Raw genomic sequence first — 17,060 nt, forward strand, 5'->3', positions numbered from 1 at the left:
TATCAACATGTGTAGCCAAAATTCTTAATAAACATTAACCTGTGTTGGAAAAAAACTAGTGTGTGTATGAATATACATCCTCAATATTAACTTTAAAACATACAAGTTATTCCAAGTATTTCTTTAACCTTGGGGGTTTCATGCAGTCCATCGGCCATATTTTGCCCACTCCTGCTTTAGTTAGTAGCAGAGATGGTCTTCATCCATTTCGTCTTTTACTGATTCTTAAGTTTTCTACATTAAATTTTAGCTAGATTATAAGCAAGGTTTTTCATTTAAAACACTAACAGGGATTATGGACTTCTTCTCTTTCTATATGGATTAAATAAAATCCAAACAATAATGATAATGTATTGTTTCTAGATGCAGACATGTTCACTCACAGTGAAGGGGGCATTTCAACTTACCAGAATGTTTGAGTTGCCTGTTTCATGGGTCTTAGTATAATGAAATAAGAACTGTTTAAAGAAATTAGAAGTGGATTTTACTTTGAGACAGGTTAATGTGGTATGACTTTATAGACAGGCAGAACACATAATTAAAAGATTGCTTTTAAAAAAACTTACTCTTTTGGTGTTGTCCTTTTCATCTAAATCCTGTGGAAATATGGGCATAATTGTTTAATAATGGGACATGGATCATTTGGTGGAGGGAAAACAATGTAATACAAAAATTATTATTTTTTGTTTATATATTTATAATTTATAATCAAAGTTCTCTCTGAGGTGTGTATCTGTGCATGTGCACACAACTCTAACCCCTCTCCATGCAGTGTTCCTCCTCCTCCACACACCCACAGCAATCATTTTCAGCCCCTTTGATTCTGGTTACAACAGAATCTCATGCAGGGGAAGCAGAGTCATGCATGCAAGGGGCAGAGCCCTGCCCAGCGGGGCTGAAAATTAGATGGAACTTTGTTTATAATCCATGTACACATAAGGACAATTAAATTGTAACAGATTTACCTCAGAGTAAACATGCATAGGAGTTCACCGTTAATAAAAAATTGTTTTTAAGAAAACTATTGCTTTCTAGTCATAGTGGCCATATAATACCAATATTGTATTGATGCCCATTTATTCATTACAATTAGTTTAGAAGTTTACATTTCAATGTTGCAACTTCTTTCCAGAGCTGAAGAACAGAATTAGATCATGGGTTTTCAAAAGATGTCTGAACTACAGTGGGGTCTTGACTTGAGAACTTAATCCGTATTGGAAGGCGGTTCTCAAGTCAAAAAGTTCTCAGGTCAAATCTGCATTTCCCATAGGAATGCATTGAAAACCATTTGATCCGTATCTGCTCTTTTCCGTCCATAGAAACTAATGGAAAGCTGCTGTTCCACCTTCGACCACTAGAGGGGGATATTTTGTTTCTTTTTTTTTCTTAGGTCAAGAAAGGTTCAGGGAAAGCAGGGAAAAGACAGTCCAGGCAGTACCAGGCAGTCTGAAGACTGTCTCCCAATCCACTCTCTAAACGCTGGGAGGAGTGAGAAAGCAGACAGGCACCCTTTTCACTGGCCAACAGTTAACTGAAAGTTCAAATTTTGCACTTTCCCTGCCTCCCACGTGGGTTTTTTTCAGTTCTTAACTCAAATCTAAGTATGTAAGTCAAGTCAATATTTTCCTATGAGAGTGGTTCTTAAGTCAAAATGTTCTTAACTCAAGCCGTTCTTAAGTCAAGACCCCACTGTATTATGCCACAATTTCATTTTCAGAATTCATTACTAAAACACACCTTATTGCAAATAAAGAAATTTGAATTTTTACTTATTTTTCATATTTCTTATGGGGAATAATGGGGAGTTATGAAGAATTCTGCCCACTGAAAAGCTTACTCAGTATCCTGACTTCAAAATTTCAGTAGGCATTTTTCATGCACACGCACCAGCACATCCTTCCTCCAGGGAACTGCACAGTATTTAATAGCTGAATGGATATTAATTGTAATACACCTCACTACGCAAGGTGCACAAACAACCATGTTTCAAGTGTACAGTAAATGCCATTACCTGAGTCTTCTGTAGAAGTTCTAGAACCATAATACATAGATCCTCCAATGTATTAGATGACTAAAAAGCAAGAAAATAGAGTCCCAGATATATGATTACTGAAGATATAGAAAACAGAGCCTCAGCTATATGATTACTGAACATGCAGAAAAATATAGCATACTTGAAATTATTTGTTTAACTGGACTGACCTGAGGTGAAGTGTCTCTGGTCAAGTAAGTAGAACACACATCATTTATCTGTAAATATTGATGAGAGACACAGCAAGGGGTTGAATTGAGAAAAAGGAAAGTTAGGTTGATCTTTATAGAAGTGTCTGCCACTGGTATCATTTAAAATAGTAGTCAATGAAGGGTTAGAGCAGTGGTGTCGAACTGTGGCCCTCCAGATGTTCTTGGACTTCAACTCCCAGAAGCCTTCACCACCACCTCTGCTGGCCAGGATTTCTGGGAGTTGAAGGCCAAGAACATCTGGAGGGCCACAGTTCGACACCACTGGGTTAGAGCCTCATGGCGCAGTGGTTAAACTGCTGTACTGCAGCCAAAACTGTGCTCACGACCTGGGGTTCAATCCCAGGTAGCTGGCTCAAGGTTGACTCAGCCTTCTATCCTTCTGAGGTTGGTAAAATGAGTACCCAGCTTGCTTGGGGGGGGGGGCAATGTGTAGCCTGCATAATTAACTTGTAAACTGCCCAGAGAGTGCTTGAAGCACTATGGGGCGGTATATAAGCAGCACTCTTTGCTTTTGCTTTGCTTTAAGTGTCAGAAAATCTGATACCCTTTTCTGGATAGGAATTTCTACATGGCCATGCAATGTAAATTCAAGGAAGATCAACTCAGGGCTTGCTGAATTGTTTTGATGTCAAACATTTGGCACCACCAATCATTGCACTGCATAGGCATTTATCATAGATTTTTCCTAAGCTCATATCGGTTCACTTGCTTCTGCTCTTGATACTATGAAAGCATCCCCTTTACCACCATCTAGTTTTTGAGTGCCTGTACTACTTCTGCCCCTCAAAACTCCATCTACCCGTGTCCATGTCATGATTGGCAACCTAAGAACAATCTAGCTTTCCACCCCCAAAAAACATACTCATAATGGATAGCAGATACTTCTGTCTTTGCAAATATGACAGGTGTATGCAATAGACTGTTCTGCATATACTATAGGCACAACAGCATTCGCTGCTTTTCAGCAATGTTCTGTGAAACAATTTAGGAAAACTTCTGAAAAAAAAAGGAAAATAATTGTGTAGCCTGTGTGAAGCTTACAGCCTTGTTTGTGCTAATTCAATAAATAATGCCAATCTAGTTTCGAACATAACAATACACTTATAGGGTTAGAAAAGCTCTTTATATAAATACAGTGGTGCCTTGCATAACGATGTTAATTGGTTCCAGAAAAAAAAACGTTATGTGAAAACATTGTTATGTGAAGCACCATTTCCCATAGGAATGCATTGAAAACCGATTAATCCGTTCCAATTGGAACGGATTATCCCGTTTCCCCCCCCCCCCGCGGCTTGGATCTGACCCATGGCGGCTACCTCAGCCATGGCTGGACTCCCTAGAGTCCGGCCATGGCTGGGGTAGCCGCTGAGGCTCGGATCCAAGCTGTGGGGGGAGGGTGGTGGGATTGAGATGCCTTTCAGGCATCCCAGGCTTGGATCCCACCAACCGCCGGTTACCCTTTAAGCGGCGGAGACAGGCTGGGGGGTGGACCGGGAAGCTTGAAGCCTCTCCGCACCGCCTACCCCGGCCGTTCTCGGACTTCCAGGTGTCCGAGAACAGCCAGGGTAGGCGGCGTGGGGAGGCTGCCGGTGGCGGGGACAGGGTGGGGGGGTGTCCGCAAGGCTTCCAGGCAAAGGCCTGGAAGCCTTCGACACCCCCGTACCCTTCCCCCGCTGCCTCTGAGAGCCTTCCGAGCTCTCAAAGGGCTTTCTCCAATATCGGAGGGGGCCCTTTGAGAGCTCGGAAGGGAATTGCAAAGCGATTTTTCCCCATAGGCAAGATCGTTGTGCGATCGCAAAAGTGATGGCAAAAAAGCCATCGCTATGCAATTTTTTCGTTAAACGGGGCGCTTGTTAAGCGAGGCACCACTGTACAATAAATACATTTGCACACAAACTGAATCTTAGGTGACAGGCTGTGCAACATACAACATTTTTTCTTTGTTACAAATCAGGATTGTATCTATACATTATTATAATTTCATCCTTTTGACAAATTTTATTATCACGTCCATGTAATAAAACAACAAACTTAAGAAAAAGCAACACAGAAGACATTTCTGTTTACCTCATTCCACATCTGCAATTCATGTTCTCCTTGTGGACTATGGGATGCCATTGGAGCTGCTACAAATAAGAAACATCCTGCTTAAAGTCGTAAAGGTTTCTACTATAATATTATTCATTACACAATACTCTCTCTCTGCATAAAAATGCAAGCTGATTGGATAGCTCAGTGGATCAGAGCACCGGGGTCTGTAGTCTGATTCCTGAAATGAAATTCTTATCAGAAACTAAAATTTATCTGTAAGCTTCCCAGTTCAAAGGGAAATGTAATCAGAGAACCAGATGATCCATTGCTCTGAAGTGTAAAATATACAAACCAGTTTCACACCCTTTTGGTCAGTGACTCACCCGCCCCTTTGGCATCAGACCTAACCACAGCTCAAAAGTTCTCTTTGAAGTTGCATGTTGCTGGGTTCTCGAAGGAATGCATGTTTTCAGGGGCTAAAAGGAGTACAGGTCTTTCAAAGAAGGAGGAAGCACAAAGTCAGGAGCAAGAAGCAGAGTAGTCAAGACACGAGAGAGCACTTTCCAGCTTGAGGGCTGAAGAAGCCACTCCTGACATGGAATTAGAGGCATCCTGACTTCATGTAAGCCTAGGGCCATTGTGGAAGATCATGGCAGACTTTAGTTTAAAATCCAGCATTGTAGCCTGTAGTATTGCCTGTTTGCTGTTCTATGCCTTAGATTTGTACTTGAATGCAAGCTAAAAGCTTAACTATGCTTTTTGCCCTTTACTTTTTATTTTCCTTTTAATTCAGTTGATTTTTTAGAATAGACTCCTTGTTTGAGTGACTGTTCTTTGCAGAATGTCCTAGCCAAACTAAATCCAACCAGCCAGGCCACTCGTCCAAACTTCTTAGTGATTCTCTAGAGTATGTGCAGTGTGCAAAAGGGGTTTTAATAAGTCTGGGATTAAATTAAACAAAATCTGGATGGTAATGGGGGCAGTGAAGAATTTGGCAGATGGTTCAATGGAGTGGTGAGGTGGCCAGCCAAGGCTTTCCCCTACCTGGCAATAAAGGCATTAGCAAGCCCTAGCAGTTCTGTTACAGAGGTTTATACAAGAAAACTTTTCAATGGATTGCATGCATAGATTGTCACGCGGTTGACAGTTATGTGCACTACCCAGCTCACACTGCAATTCTATATCTACTCAAAAATGAATCCCACTGAATTCAGTGGTTCTTATTCTCATAAGACTGCTATTCCACTGAAATCAAGGTAACACAACTCCAGGCTGCATTGTACCCTCCTTAATATCTAGAACCAGTTCAAAAACATCAGTACTTCATTTTTAATGTTTGATTATGGCACAGTAAGATTGCTTTAAATGTGTATTGCTTAGTACTTATCTACAAATTTCAGTTTCATAAATGAAAAAAATACTGTGACCTCAGAACACCAAATGCTAACTAAATATATGTTAGGGAACTTTTTCATTTCTCAGTCCACCATTCTTCTACTTTGTCCTGTTTTGAATTCTGTATACAAAGCTATGAATCCCATTTTTTTTTTTTGCTTTAGCACACAGGCCATGGCAAATGACATAATAAAAACAACACAATACAATGTAAGAAAATTTGAATTAGACTTCTATTCAGATTTTTAAAATTTGAGATCTAAAATGCATCACATGTATCCAAACATAAACATTAATACACTCAGTAAATGTAACTGTAAATTAGTAATTGAGTGGCAAAGGACTGTCAGTTTGGTTAGCAGCAGAGAATGAAAAAAATTGTTTTTATAAGAGTGGAAATAAACTTTTCCATTCAAAATGTGGCAAACTTCTACTTCTCTTTGTTTTGGTCAAATCTTCCAGGGAATTGTTCTAAAACAGACCTCAGTAGTCTTGCACACTCAGCTGAGAAGAAGGGACAGTAGAGTATGGCATGTACCAAATTTTCAGTTGGTTTTGGATCACAGGAGCAGACTCTTTCATTATATGGCATTCCTTTGTACTGCCCATTGTCCATTTATAAGGCTGGGATCTTCTATTAAAGACCATTCTTTTGATATTCTCATATTTTTGCATATATCCTTCTTAATAAATAGTAAATTGTTTCAGCAATTTTCTGATGCCTGCTTGGGTATGGGATATTAGCAAGGTGTCATCTGCGTAAAGAAGTATTGAAATAGCCTTTCCACCTACTCTTACTGGGGAGAATGTCAATCCTGTTGAACAGTCCACTATACCATTTATTTATAATTTGAAAAGCAGTGTGGCCAAGATACAATCTTGAAATACCCCTTTGGATATTTTAACTGTCTTAGACAACTGGCTTGAAATGCCAACTCCGACCTTTAAGAAAATATCAGTGGACAGATCTATCTAGCAACGCAAGGTCAATATTAAGGTTTATAATTTTTCTTCAAAAGGCGTTTTCTTGGAATAGAGTCAAATGCTGCTTTGAGATTGATAAAAGCTATATATAGCTGCCACAATAACCCTTCACAATATTTGCTAATTATATATTTTAACAAGAAGACGTGGTCCACAGTAGAATACCCTGCCCTAAAGCCAATTTGTTTGGGGATTAATAGATTATTTCCCATCCGTCTAATTTCTGGAGGAGATGTCTTGTATAGAGTATGCTTACAATACCAAGTAAACTTATGGGTCAGTAATTGGTGGAACCATTTCATTTCCTCTTTCTTTAGGTTGGTACATTGGAGGATACCCATTCTGTAGGGATTCTACCAAACATATCTATACAAGTGTATAATATGGCTAGCATAGGAGCCGACCATCCTGGAAAGATCTGAGTATATAAGTGGGAATGAAGTTTTCTCCTGCAGCTTTATTGCTCTTGATTATTGAAATTTGCAATTTTATTTCCATAATTATAACCAGTGACCACCTTGGTAAAAGGTTGGGGGGGGGTAATTTCAGAGATGGGGCTTTCTTTCCCCTGTGGGTTATATTATTAAATAGTATAAAACAGTGTTCTTCCCAGCATCCAATAAATACTGTATGTAGGAATTGAGATTCTGTATACATAACCATTCCTATAAGCAAGCGCAATTGTCAGAGACACTAAGCACCTATACTTACATAGTGACTATTTTGATCTTGCTAAGTGTATTTGCTATACAGTATTTGACATCCAAATATAAAATCCAGTTTCCTATAATACAAATATGTGATAGATGTCAACCCCTTTGCCCAACTGATCATTCAGAGTGTGAAGAAGAAATTTTTAAAGAATGGATAATTGCCAAGAAAAGAAAGGGCAGAAGCTCAGAATAATTTTTTTAAAGGCAGACAAAGGAATAATAGGGTTGACGTATTTTCAGGGGCAGTGATTTACAGTCCCCTACTACTTCTCAATTATCCCCTGCAACCCCCCTCCCCATGTTAACTTTCTCTGGAAAAGACAGAATTGACAGAATCCATAAGCACTCATACTTTGAATGAAATTAAAGCTTTGTTCATTCAACATCTAAGTATATATAATGCAAACATTATCTTTTTTTAAAGAAAAAGTCTAAGCACAGAGTCTCATTTTCTAATTCTCTGACATTATACGATAAATGTTTTGTTCTTCCATCATTGTAAGCAGAAGTGTAAACTAACAGGCTAGCATGAGTATGAATATGCTATGTAACAGAAAATCACATTTTAGAGCTTTAGCAATTACACTAGAAGTGTATTGAGAATATTGATATATAAGTGGAGACGCTAGAAGTTAATTTTCATATAGTGACAATAAATGCCCACATTTTTGTTGTAGTGGTGCACATTGCTATCTCGTGGAAGCATGTCTAAGAAATCCTATAGAACTGTAACTATTGTTTATAGTACAATCAATGTACTGCACTTGAAATAATAGAATAAACTGCACTTCAAATAATTATCTGTATTTACCTTATTAAGCAACAATTATATTTTGGCTATAAGGCTGCAGAGGCTACTATTTTCTGGTAAAGTGAATAGATTCTTAGTTTCTGGAAGTTAGTGCGTCTTCACTAGATATTTTAGGAAAAAAATCACAGAAATTATGCAAATACAGTTTGCTTCTGTAGCTTGGAATCTCTGATTCAAATGAACACAGGTGGACCTGAAACCACTGGACAAGTGAAATAAGAATGAAGAATTGTTGAAAGCTGATCTTGAAATTGCACAGCCCAGAGGGAAAAAAGGAATTGCCATATTTATTTGACTGTATGAGCCCGGTTTGGGGGGGGACCACGTTTGATATCAAAGTGTTATTACTGCTGCTGCAGTTTTTAAAATAAATATTAAAAGACAGACATCTAAAATTAATAGGAAAAACAAACATGGATAAAACATTCTCTTTGCAGGATCTAGAGCAGTTAGTGTAAAATTACACTATGTTTTGGATTGCTAGGAACTCAGACTCAGTACTAGGAGATAAACTATTAGTGTTGTCATTTTCAAGCAAGATATTTTCAAATAAGAACATTTCAAATATGTAGAGAGCAAACTGGATCACAACTTTGATCGTGCACTCAGAGGGGAGTGACCACCAAACCCCACTGAAGGTCTGTGCCTTTTGGCAGCGACCTGGCCGGCCTTGGCAACTGTACCTGTTGATCTCTGCCTAAAGGGCGGCCGTTGAAAGCAGAGAGTCATCTGTGGAGGGGGGGAAATGCTCCCCCAATTTGAGAGAGAGTTGGAGAAAGAAAAGTGCATGTAAGGCGGGAGGGGAGGGAGAGACACTAAGTCCAAGAGTTTTGAAATTTCCTAAAGGTCAGAAGGGCTGGAAGGAATTAAAATAGCTGCAAACGCAGAAGGGTGACGGTGAATCTGGAGCTCTCGGGGATGAAGGAAACTCGCTCAGAGCAACAAACAGGACGCCCACCCGCAAGGCACGGCGCCCCTCTCGGCCCTTACCTTTGCACGAGCTCACCCCAAAGGCCAGGAGGGAAAGGAGCAACAGCCACGGCGTCCCCGAGCCAGGCTGCGGCTTCCTCGGGCCCGGGTGGAAAGCGCTGCCGCCCCCAGCCCCAAGTGGAGGCTCCCGGCGCCGGCCAGCGCCCGCCCTTGGCATGGCTTCGGAGCTGAGGGGAAGCGTTTTTCCGGCCGCTCGGCGTTGGCGCGTCCTTTGCTCGACGCTCGGCTCCGGCTCTGCAAGTTGGCGGCAGGCGAGCTCACACTTTTAAATCTCCCGGACACGAAGGAGGGCGGCAGTAACGGGAGTCCGGGAAAGCACGACGTCACCCTTCTTCCCGCCCGCCCTGAGGGCAGAATTTCCCCCCTTCTCCTCTCTTGGCAGGCAGCCCCCGTGCGCCCGCCGGTGACTCAGAGTGGAGTCAGACCCCGGGAGCCGAAGGAGAGAGAGAGCGAGCCTCTCGGCCCTTTTTGCCCGTGCAGAGGGTGACCGTGTGCCGCCCACACCATCTGCCAGGACGTCGGCGGGCCCCACGAAGCTGAGGGGCTGCTCGGTGGTCCCCCGAGGGTCGCTTTCCCAAAGAACCGCACCCCGTGGGAAGTCCAGGGAGGGGGAGAAGGGAGGTTTTTCGGTCCGCAGGAACTGTTTCGCCCGCCGCGAAGCGTCCCAAACGGCGTGTATGTGTGAGAGAAAGTGTGTGGCAGCCGCCTGAGAGGACGTCCCTCTTTCTCACCTGACTAGCACTTTCCCGCGCCAGCCACCTGTTCAGAAGAAACGAGGTGAGGGAGCAACCTGTTACCTGGTAGCGGTTTTCAGAGAGGTAGTCCTGCTAGCCTGTGTCAGCAACAACCCAAACAAAACTGAAACATAAGTATTACGATGTTTCTAAGACAAAAAAAAAAGTATTTCAGTGAGTTTTTTCGGATAGGGTCACTTCCTCAGACACCTCCACACCATTTAAGAGTGAGGTAGCCCCATCCTAGTCCATAAGCAGTCAACGAGTAGATGATTGTATTGCTCTTTTGGTGAAGGAGTTGTATACTCTTAGATCCACTGTTCCTTGTTCCATCCCTTCATAACTTTTCCATTGCTCATGAAGGATCATATGCACATTCAAACTATGTACAGTACATCTGAAATTTTCTGTGTGATGCAGAACCTTGCCAAAGACAGCAGCCTCAGTCAAATGGATGGAGATTATGGGTACACAAGGTGCAGTGAAGATCTGTCAGAATTTATATCTAACCACAGGAAAGTACATGGGCCCAGTGGGCGTGATCCTGCTGCCACTTCTATATATATATAGCTATTCATAAGGACCTTTTTCATGTGTATATCTCTAGACAAACACCTACCTGTTCTCTCCAGAGATGAAACTCTCATAACTCTCGTAATCCCTGAAAGAGAAAGCCCAGTACAACAGGTTGAACAAGGCTGGTATATTAAATGTGTAGAGGGGAAGCAAAACTCCAGCTACCATCACTACTCTGACCATGATGCAACTTGCAACCTCATCTGTCACAGCTACTCATTGAGAAAGTAGCTGTGACCTCTGCTCTGCCCCTGCCTTCCAGTGAGTAGGACAACAGCAAGGAGGCCTTCACTAATATAACTGCCCATGTAAATTTTCCATGCCAGCAGGAACCTCACTATTTCAAAATTCCCACTAGCTTGAAGAGGTTATGAAGATACAGTCAAGTGCTTGAAATCTCCCTCCATTACTAATGTTCCATGCAACACATGGATATCATTGGGCAATAATAGCATACTGCTGATTTGCCTTCCACTTGTAACATATGTGGATTATGAGGGTATTGATGAGCAATTGATCTGTGTAAGGTATATGAAGTCTACTGCTGCTGTGAGGAACTATATGTCCCTGTGGAGGATGAATATTGGGTTGGTGGAGGTGGAACTGAGAAAATGATAGAAGAGATTAGTTAAACTTCTCCCCAAGCTCTGCAGTCTTCTCCAGCTTTCTCTGAATCCCATGTCACACTAAACACTAAAAATTTATTTATTTATTTATTTATTTATTTATTTATTTATTTATTTATTTATTTATTTATTTATTTATTTATTTATTTATTTATTTATTTATATCCCGCCTATCTGGTCGGATTAGGACCACTCTAGGTGGCTAAAAATCAGCCCACAGACCTGTTTGCAGATCTTCTAATGTCATGTCTATTTAATCCCAAAGCAGGTGATGGGTGCAAGTTCCATTGAGTGTAGTAGGACAGACTTCTGAATAGTCAGGCATATGTTTGACCTACATGAGGACTATCTTATGGAAAACAGTTTTCAAAGAGGGAGGTTGTATCTCAGTGTCTTTGCTTGTCGACAGTGATGAAGTGCCCCAGCAATGCATCTCCATTTGAATAAGGAATTAGTATAGCAATGCAGGAAAAGATCCTTTTTCAGAGGCTGTGGAGATCCATTTCCAAACAGGGTAGATACAATTAGGCTAGACAAGCAGTACTGGGTTTGCCTGATGCATCATCAATATTTCAGCATTAGCCCATGTGAGGATGCTGCCACGCACCCAGAGTCCAGGAGTGACACAGACACAAAAGACACTGGTCAAGCAGGCACTGGGCCCCAAACCTGATCAGTGACCAGAAGAATAATAAGTCAGAGATGACAGAGACCCTGATCCCCAGTTCTCCAGATAGCCAGTTCTACTATATACTGGCCATTACACTCACTCACCTGCAAGGGCAAAGGCACATCACTGAGCTTGCCTACATGCTAGCATGAGTTCAGGACAGACACCAGCCTAGAGGCTCAAGGTCAATGGGGTGTAGCTATAAAGTGTTGTAGAGGAGCATAGCTTGAAAAGTATAGTCCAATTCAGGAAGCATGAAAAGGGTCCTGCAGCACAAGTTGTCTGGTCTTTGGGATCTGTCCAGGGTCCTGAAATAGCTGCAGCTCTGTTTCAGAGAAACCTGTTACTGATCAACCCCTATCCTGTCTATTGCTTGCCTGCCTAACCACGAGCTCTGCTTTACCACATATCAATTACTGTACTACTATAACAAATTTAAATTAACGTAAAAACACTGCAACAAAGATTTTGCACAGAAACATTATAAGTATCTAAAAAGAATTAATTGCATGAGTTCTAACATATGTTGGAAAGCAAACTAGTTTTCTAGCTGATGTCTCCTGTTAATATGAAATTGATATACATTATTTTTCATATCCCTCACTTCCTGAATATGCTAACTTTTTGATGTATTTATATATTTTATACAATAATCAAGAATGAATTTACAGTGGTGCCTCGACTTACAAATGTCCCTACTTATGACCATTTCAAGTTATGATCAGCTCCAGCTGCAAAATTTTTCTTTGACTTGCAGCTGGAGCTTCCAGTTATGAACACAAAAAGGCAGGGGCAAAAGGCTGCTTCTTTGTAGCTGTTTCACCCCAGCAGTTAAGAGACTGTGTGATCGGAGGAGGCTGCCTGGTAAGGTAAGGTGCTGTTTTCTGCTTTTTAAAAACTGTTCTGGGTGTTTTTGCAGTGTGGTTTTGAGCTGGTGGGGTTATGTTTCTGTGCTGTGATGAGTCCTGGGAGATTTGTTTGTTTTTTGGTTCCACCCCGTTTCTGATGCGTCTTGGGGGGTTTGGTTGCTTTTTGGAGTATTTTTCCCCATTTCCAATGGGTCTTGGGGGGTTGTTTTTTGTTTTTCCCCCCATTTCTGATGGGACTTAGGGGGTTTGGTTGCTTTTTGGGTTTTTTTCCCATTTACAATAGGTCTTGCATGCTTCTCTTTGTTCTCTTTGCATTTCCAACCTGGTCCCTTTGTTCTCTGTGCATTTCCAATCTGCTCCGTTTGTTTTCTGTGCATTTCCAATGGGTCTTGCATACTTGATTGCTTTTCTTTTCTTTTCCCCCTTCGGCCGGAAGGGATTAATTGCATTTCCAATGAGTCTTGCAGTGATTTTTTATTATTATTATTATTATTTGGTGCTTTTTTTCTTAGGCCGGAATGGATTAATTGCATTTCAATGCATTTCAATGGGAAATGGTGCTTTGACTTATGACCATTTCAACCAATGATACATGTGCATACAATAGTTCAAGTTCTGTATCAAGATATGCTGAAAATACCAATAAAGTAGCACTTTAGATAAAGACAAATGGGAAATTTCCTCCCAGAAAGAAGACACACAAGAGAGGGCAATGAGGGGAAATTTTGTTTGTTTTTCTCTTAAAGGCCTTACTGAGTACAGATTCTCAGTTAGACTTTTAAGATAAAAGCAAATCAAACTCCATTTTGTTGCCCCTTCCTATCTTCCACTTCCAGGATTAAGTTTTCATTTATCTTTTTTTTTAATTGTGATGCAGCACATCTATGCTGCCTTTGTTTTAGTTTTTGTCATATGCTGTCAATTGACTCTTACACTCTCTAAAAATGTCCTGTCCTCAACTGCCCTTCTCAGTTCTTGTAAACAAAAGCCACGCTGCTCTAATACATTTAAAAAACTTTCCCCCCCACTTCCTCTGCCCCTCCACAGAGCCAAGGAAATGTTTAACTTGCCAATATCCAGAAATGGCTCTCTTCATAAGCCACTTCACAATGCTGCTAAATTCACAGTGGGCTGATGCAGGCCAGATAGGGTCATTGGAGGTCTGTATACCATTTGGATATGGGGATCACACCAAATTACATACCATATTGTGACGTTCCACCCAGTGTTCCCTGTTTGTTTTCCCCAAACCAAGGTTCACTCTGGTGACATTTTCTCTTTCATTTGCTGCCACCAACACTTGCACAATACTTGAATCAGACACTTGCTGCCAACGTAACTTGTTTATTTAGATCGAATTTGAATCACAGATGTTCTTTTTAATCTTTGTATAGAATCAGTCATTAAAACTTCTTATATTTGGTTGCACATTCAATTCTTCACTTGTTTTATTGATTTATTCACTTTAACCAACTTATTAATAATATCATAATAGCAGTTCTCTCTAGTTCTCCATCTCTGTATCCTGACTATTCAATCTCTCTCCTCCACACTCTCATTCTCTTTTCTTCTCCCCTCCTAACTTCCCCTCTCACTCCCTCTGTTTAACTTTCTATCTAACTGATCCTGCCCCTCCAGTACTCTCATAGGCTCATGCAAATAAGGTTCCGCTATGAGTGACAGGAGTGACGTAAGGCATTTGTCACACATATATTCTAGCAACTTTATTTAGCCCATTCCAGCCAAGCCATGTAGACAAGCCTTTAGCTGAAGACCTGTAGTTTCTCTTCTCTGCACAGACCAAAGAAATTGTGCACTCCCCTCTTACCCAATCTGCTAAGATTTCCCAACATACCTTTTACAAAGGCGCTGTGGGCTAAACCGCAGAAGCCTGTGCTGCAGGGTCAGAAGACCAAGCAGTCATAAGATCGAATCCACACGACGGAGTGAGCGCCCGTCACTTTTCCCAGCTCCCACCAACCTAGCGGTTCGAAAGCATGCAAATGCGAGTAGATAAATAGGGACCACCTCGGTGGGAAGGTAACAGCGTTCCGTGTCTAAGTCGCACTGGCCATGTGACCATGGAAACTGTCTACGGACAAACGCTGGCTCTATGGCTTGAAGAGCGGGATGAGCGCCGCCCCCTAGAGTCGGACACGACTGGACAAAAATTGTCAAGGGGAACCTTTACCTTTACCTTTTATCTCATAGTTATACTTTTGTAAAATATTTGCTGTCTGGCACATTACCAGCCAAACCTACTTCCTTAGGAAGAGAAATACCTAAAAGGGACAGGTAAAGATCTTATCTACCTTTTTCTAATGGAAGCACATTACAGCATCACCTACTTTCCCAATTTGATATTCTCTATCCAGACAGTTTATTGGCTCTCTTTGTTGTGTCTATCCCAGACTAACAAAGGGCCCTTAATGTTACTGACCTATAAAATGTTTACTAGCCCAAGTGCAATTTAGATTTTTTAAAATATATGGACAGAAAGACTGAATAATAATAACCTGTCTTCCAGTCACATAGTTATTCTTACTTACCAATGATACAATGTAAATGGCTCTTTATGTTAACCATGTACAGAATAATCCACAGCCATCTTTGCAAAACAAACAAACAAAGCTCTGTATCAGCCAAAAACTACTAGGGATTCAATACATGAAGTTCATATGGCAAAGGACAATGCAGTGCCTTGCTTTCTAAGTAAACAAATGATGACACATACACACCACAAATTTAAATAATCTTGGAACACATAGATGAAGGTTCAAAGCCACACAGAAATTTGAAGAGTGCGAAGAGCATGTGGTGCATCATGTTTTCCTGCCCTTTGCAAGGTGCATTGTAATAATTTTCAGAACGCCAGAAACCACAAAACTGTCACAAAGTGTAGGCAGATGCTTCTTGGTCTTGCTTTTGCTGCATTTGTTTCTGTCCATGGCAGAATTTTACTGACAGGCTGGACGCAACTCATTATTGCCAGGGTTCCCAGGCTTCATTGTTGTTCTCAAGGAAGTTCAACACCTCGAAATGTCAAGACCTTTTCTAACAGAGCAAGAAATGCCATCAGCAAGTGGGGGGGGGGGAGAGAGAGAGTAAAGAGGAATTGGAAAGGAAAGGATATAAAAATATTTTTAAAAATACCACATTTCTTATACAAAGCAATTCAGATTTTTGTGTTCATAAAAAAAAGTTTTACAAATTGTTGGAGAAGGAAAAAGCACACAACATATTATTTTTCACCATATATTTGCTAAGAATTGGAAAATGTCACATTTTGTATAAGGAAAAGGGAAAATGTTTTTCTGTATTCATAAGACTCTTAACAGAAATGTTTAAATGGTTGGCAAAACAAACAAAAATCATATTCTGTCTTCAAGAATAACATATTTTATTGTTTGTAAGCTTTCACAGACTATAGCCAACTTCTTCAGGTGCAATTCAGATACATCTAAGGAAGTGGGCTATATTCCATGAAATCTTGTGCCAAATAAAACTTTTAGTCTTAAAAGTGAGATAACAGTCTTTGCTGGGCATTCTTAGTGAATCTACCAGGCCCAGGATTTCACCTCAACATATATGGAATATAGATGTTCTAGGTGTGAAGCCATGAACCTCAAGTCATGAAAATCAAGAATGGAACCCCACGTGCATTTAATCTCTGGAGTCAAAAAGACTACTCTGGGAGGTTTGGATCAAGCATTATTGAAATAGGAAAAGGTTTAATGTTACATCTCAGTCAAGCACCCTTCCATCAGCCTTAACCCACTACAGTGGTGCCCTGCATTACGACGATCCCGCTGCACGACGACTTTTTGTGATCGCTACAGCAATCACAAAAGGATACTTCCAATGGGGAAAATCTGCTTTACGATGATTAGTTCCCTGCTTCGGGAACCTCTTTTTTGCTGGACGACGATCTTTACAGCTGATCGTCGGGTTTTCAAAATGACCTCCCGCTGTTTTCCGACCCTTGTTTCAGAAGACAGCAAATACAAACAGCTGATCGGCGCTCACAAAATGGCCACCCTATGGAGGATCTTCGCTGGACAACGAGGTAATCTCCCCATTGGAACACATTAACCGGTTTTCAATGCATTCCAATGGGGATGTTTTCCCTGCATGACGACGATTTCACTTAACAGCGATTTTCCTGAAACGGATTATCGTCGTCATGTGGGGCACCACTGTATTTGAAATGGACTATTTTTTCTCTATTTTTTCCACTCATGTTTTTTATTCCCTGCACATTTTTCATTACCATTAACAGAAACCCCAAAAGGCAACTTCCACGAACCTGTTAACAATAACTGGCCATTCTTTTGAAGTACTGTCTTATGTATGATGCATTATCGTTGCCTACACTAGTCATTTATCTTTCTCCCTATATTTTTTCTTTACACTGATA

General features: G+C 40.9%; 1 protein-coding gene across 1 annotated transcript in view; it reads right to left on the bottom strand.

The window, feature by feature from the left end:
- The window catches only part of NMU (neuromedin U), a 29,398-nt gene extending 19,965 nt beyond the window's left edge, over window positions 1–9,433 (bottom strand). The window contains exons 1-6 of the mRNA XM_020792478.3: window positions 9,169–9,433; window positions 4,312–4,370; window positions 2,203–2,250; window positions 2,012–2,071; window positions 567–596; window positions 408–458 (exon numbers count right to left, since the gene is read on the bottom strand). Of these exons, the coding sequence (XP_020648137.2) occupies window positions 408–458; window positions 567–596; window positions 2,012–2,071; window positions 2,203–2,250; window positions 4,312–4,370; window positions 9,169–9,325 (405 nt within the window). The 5' untranslated portion in view covers window positions 9,326–9,433. The remainder of the gene's footprint in view (window positions 1–407; window positions 459–566; window positions 597–2,011; window positions 2,072–2,202; window positions 2,251–4,311; window positions 4,371–9,168) is intronic.
- Window positions 9,434–17,060: the final 7,627 nt, after the last annotated feature.

This window comes from Pogona vitticeps, chromosome 5 (assembly GCF_051106095.1).
Source record: "Pogona vitticeps strain Pit_001003342236 chromosome 5, PviZW2.1, whole genome shotgun sequence".
NCBI classification, from domain to species: Eukaryota; Metazoa; Chordata; class Lepidosauria; order Squamata; family Agamidae; genus Pogona; species Pogona vitticeps.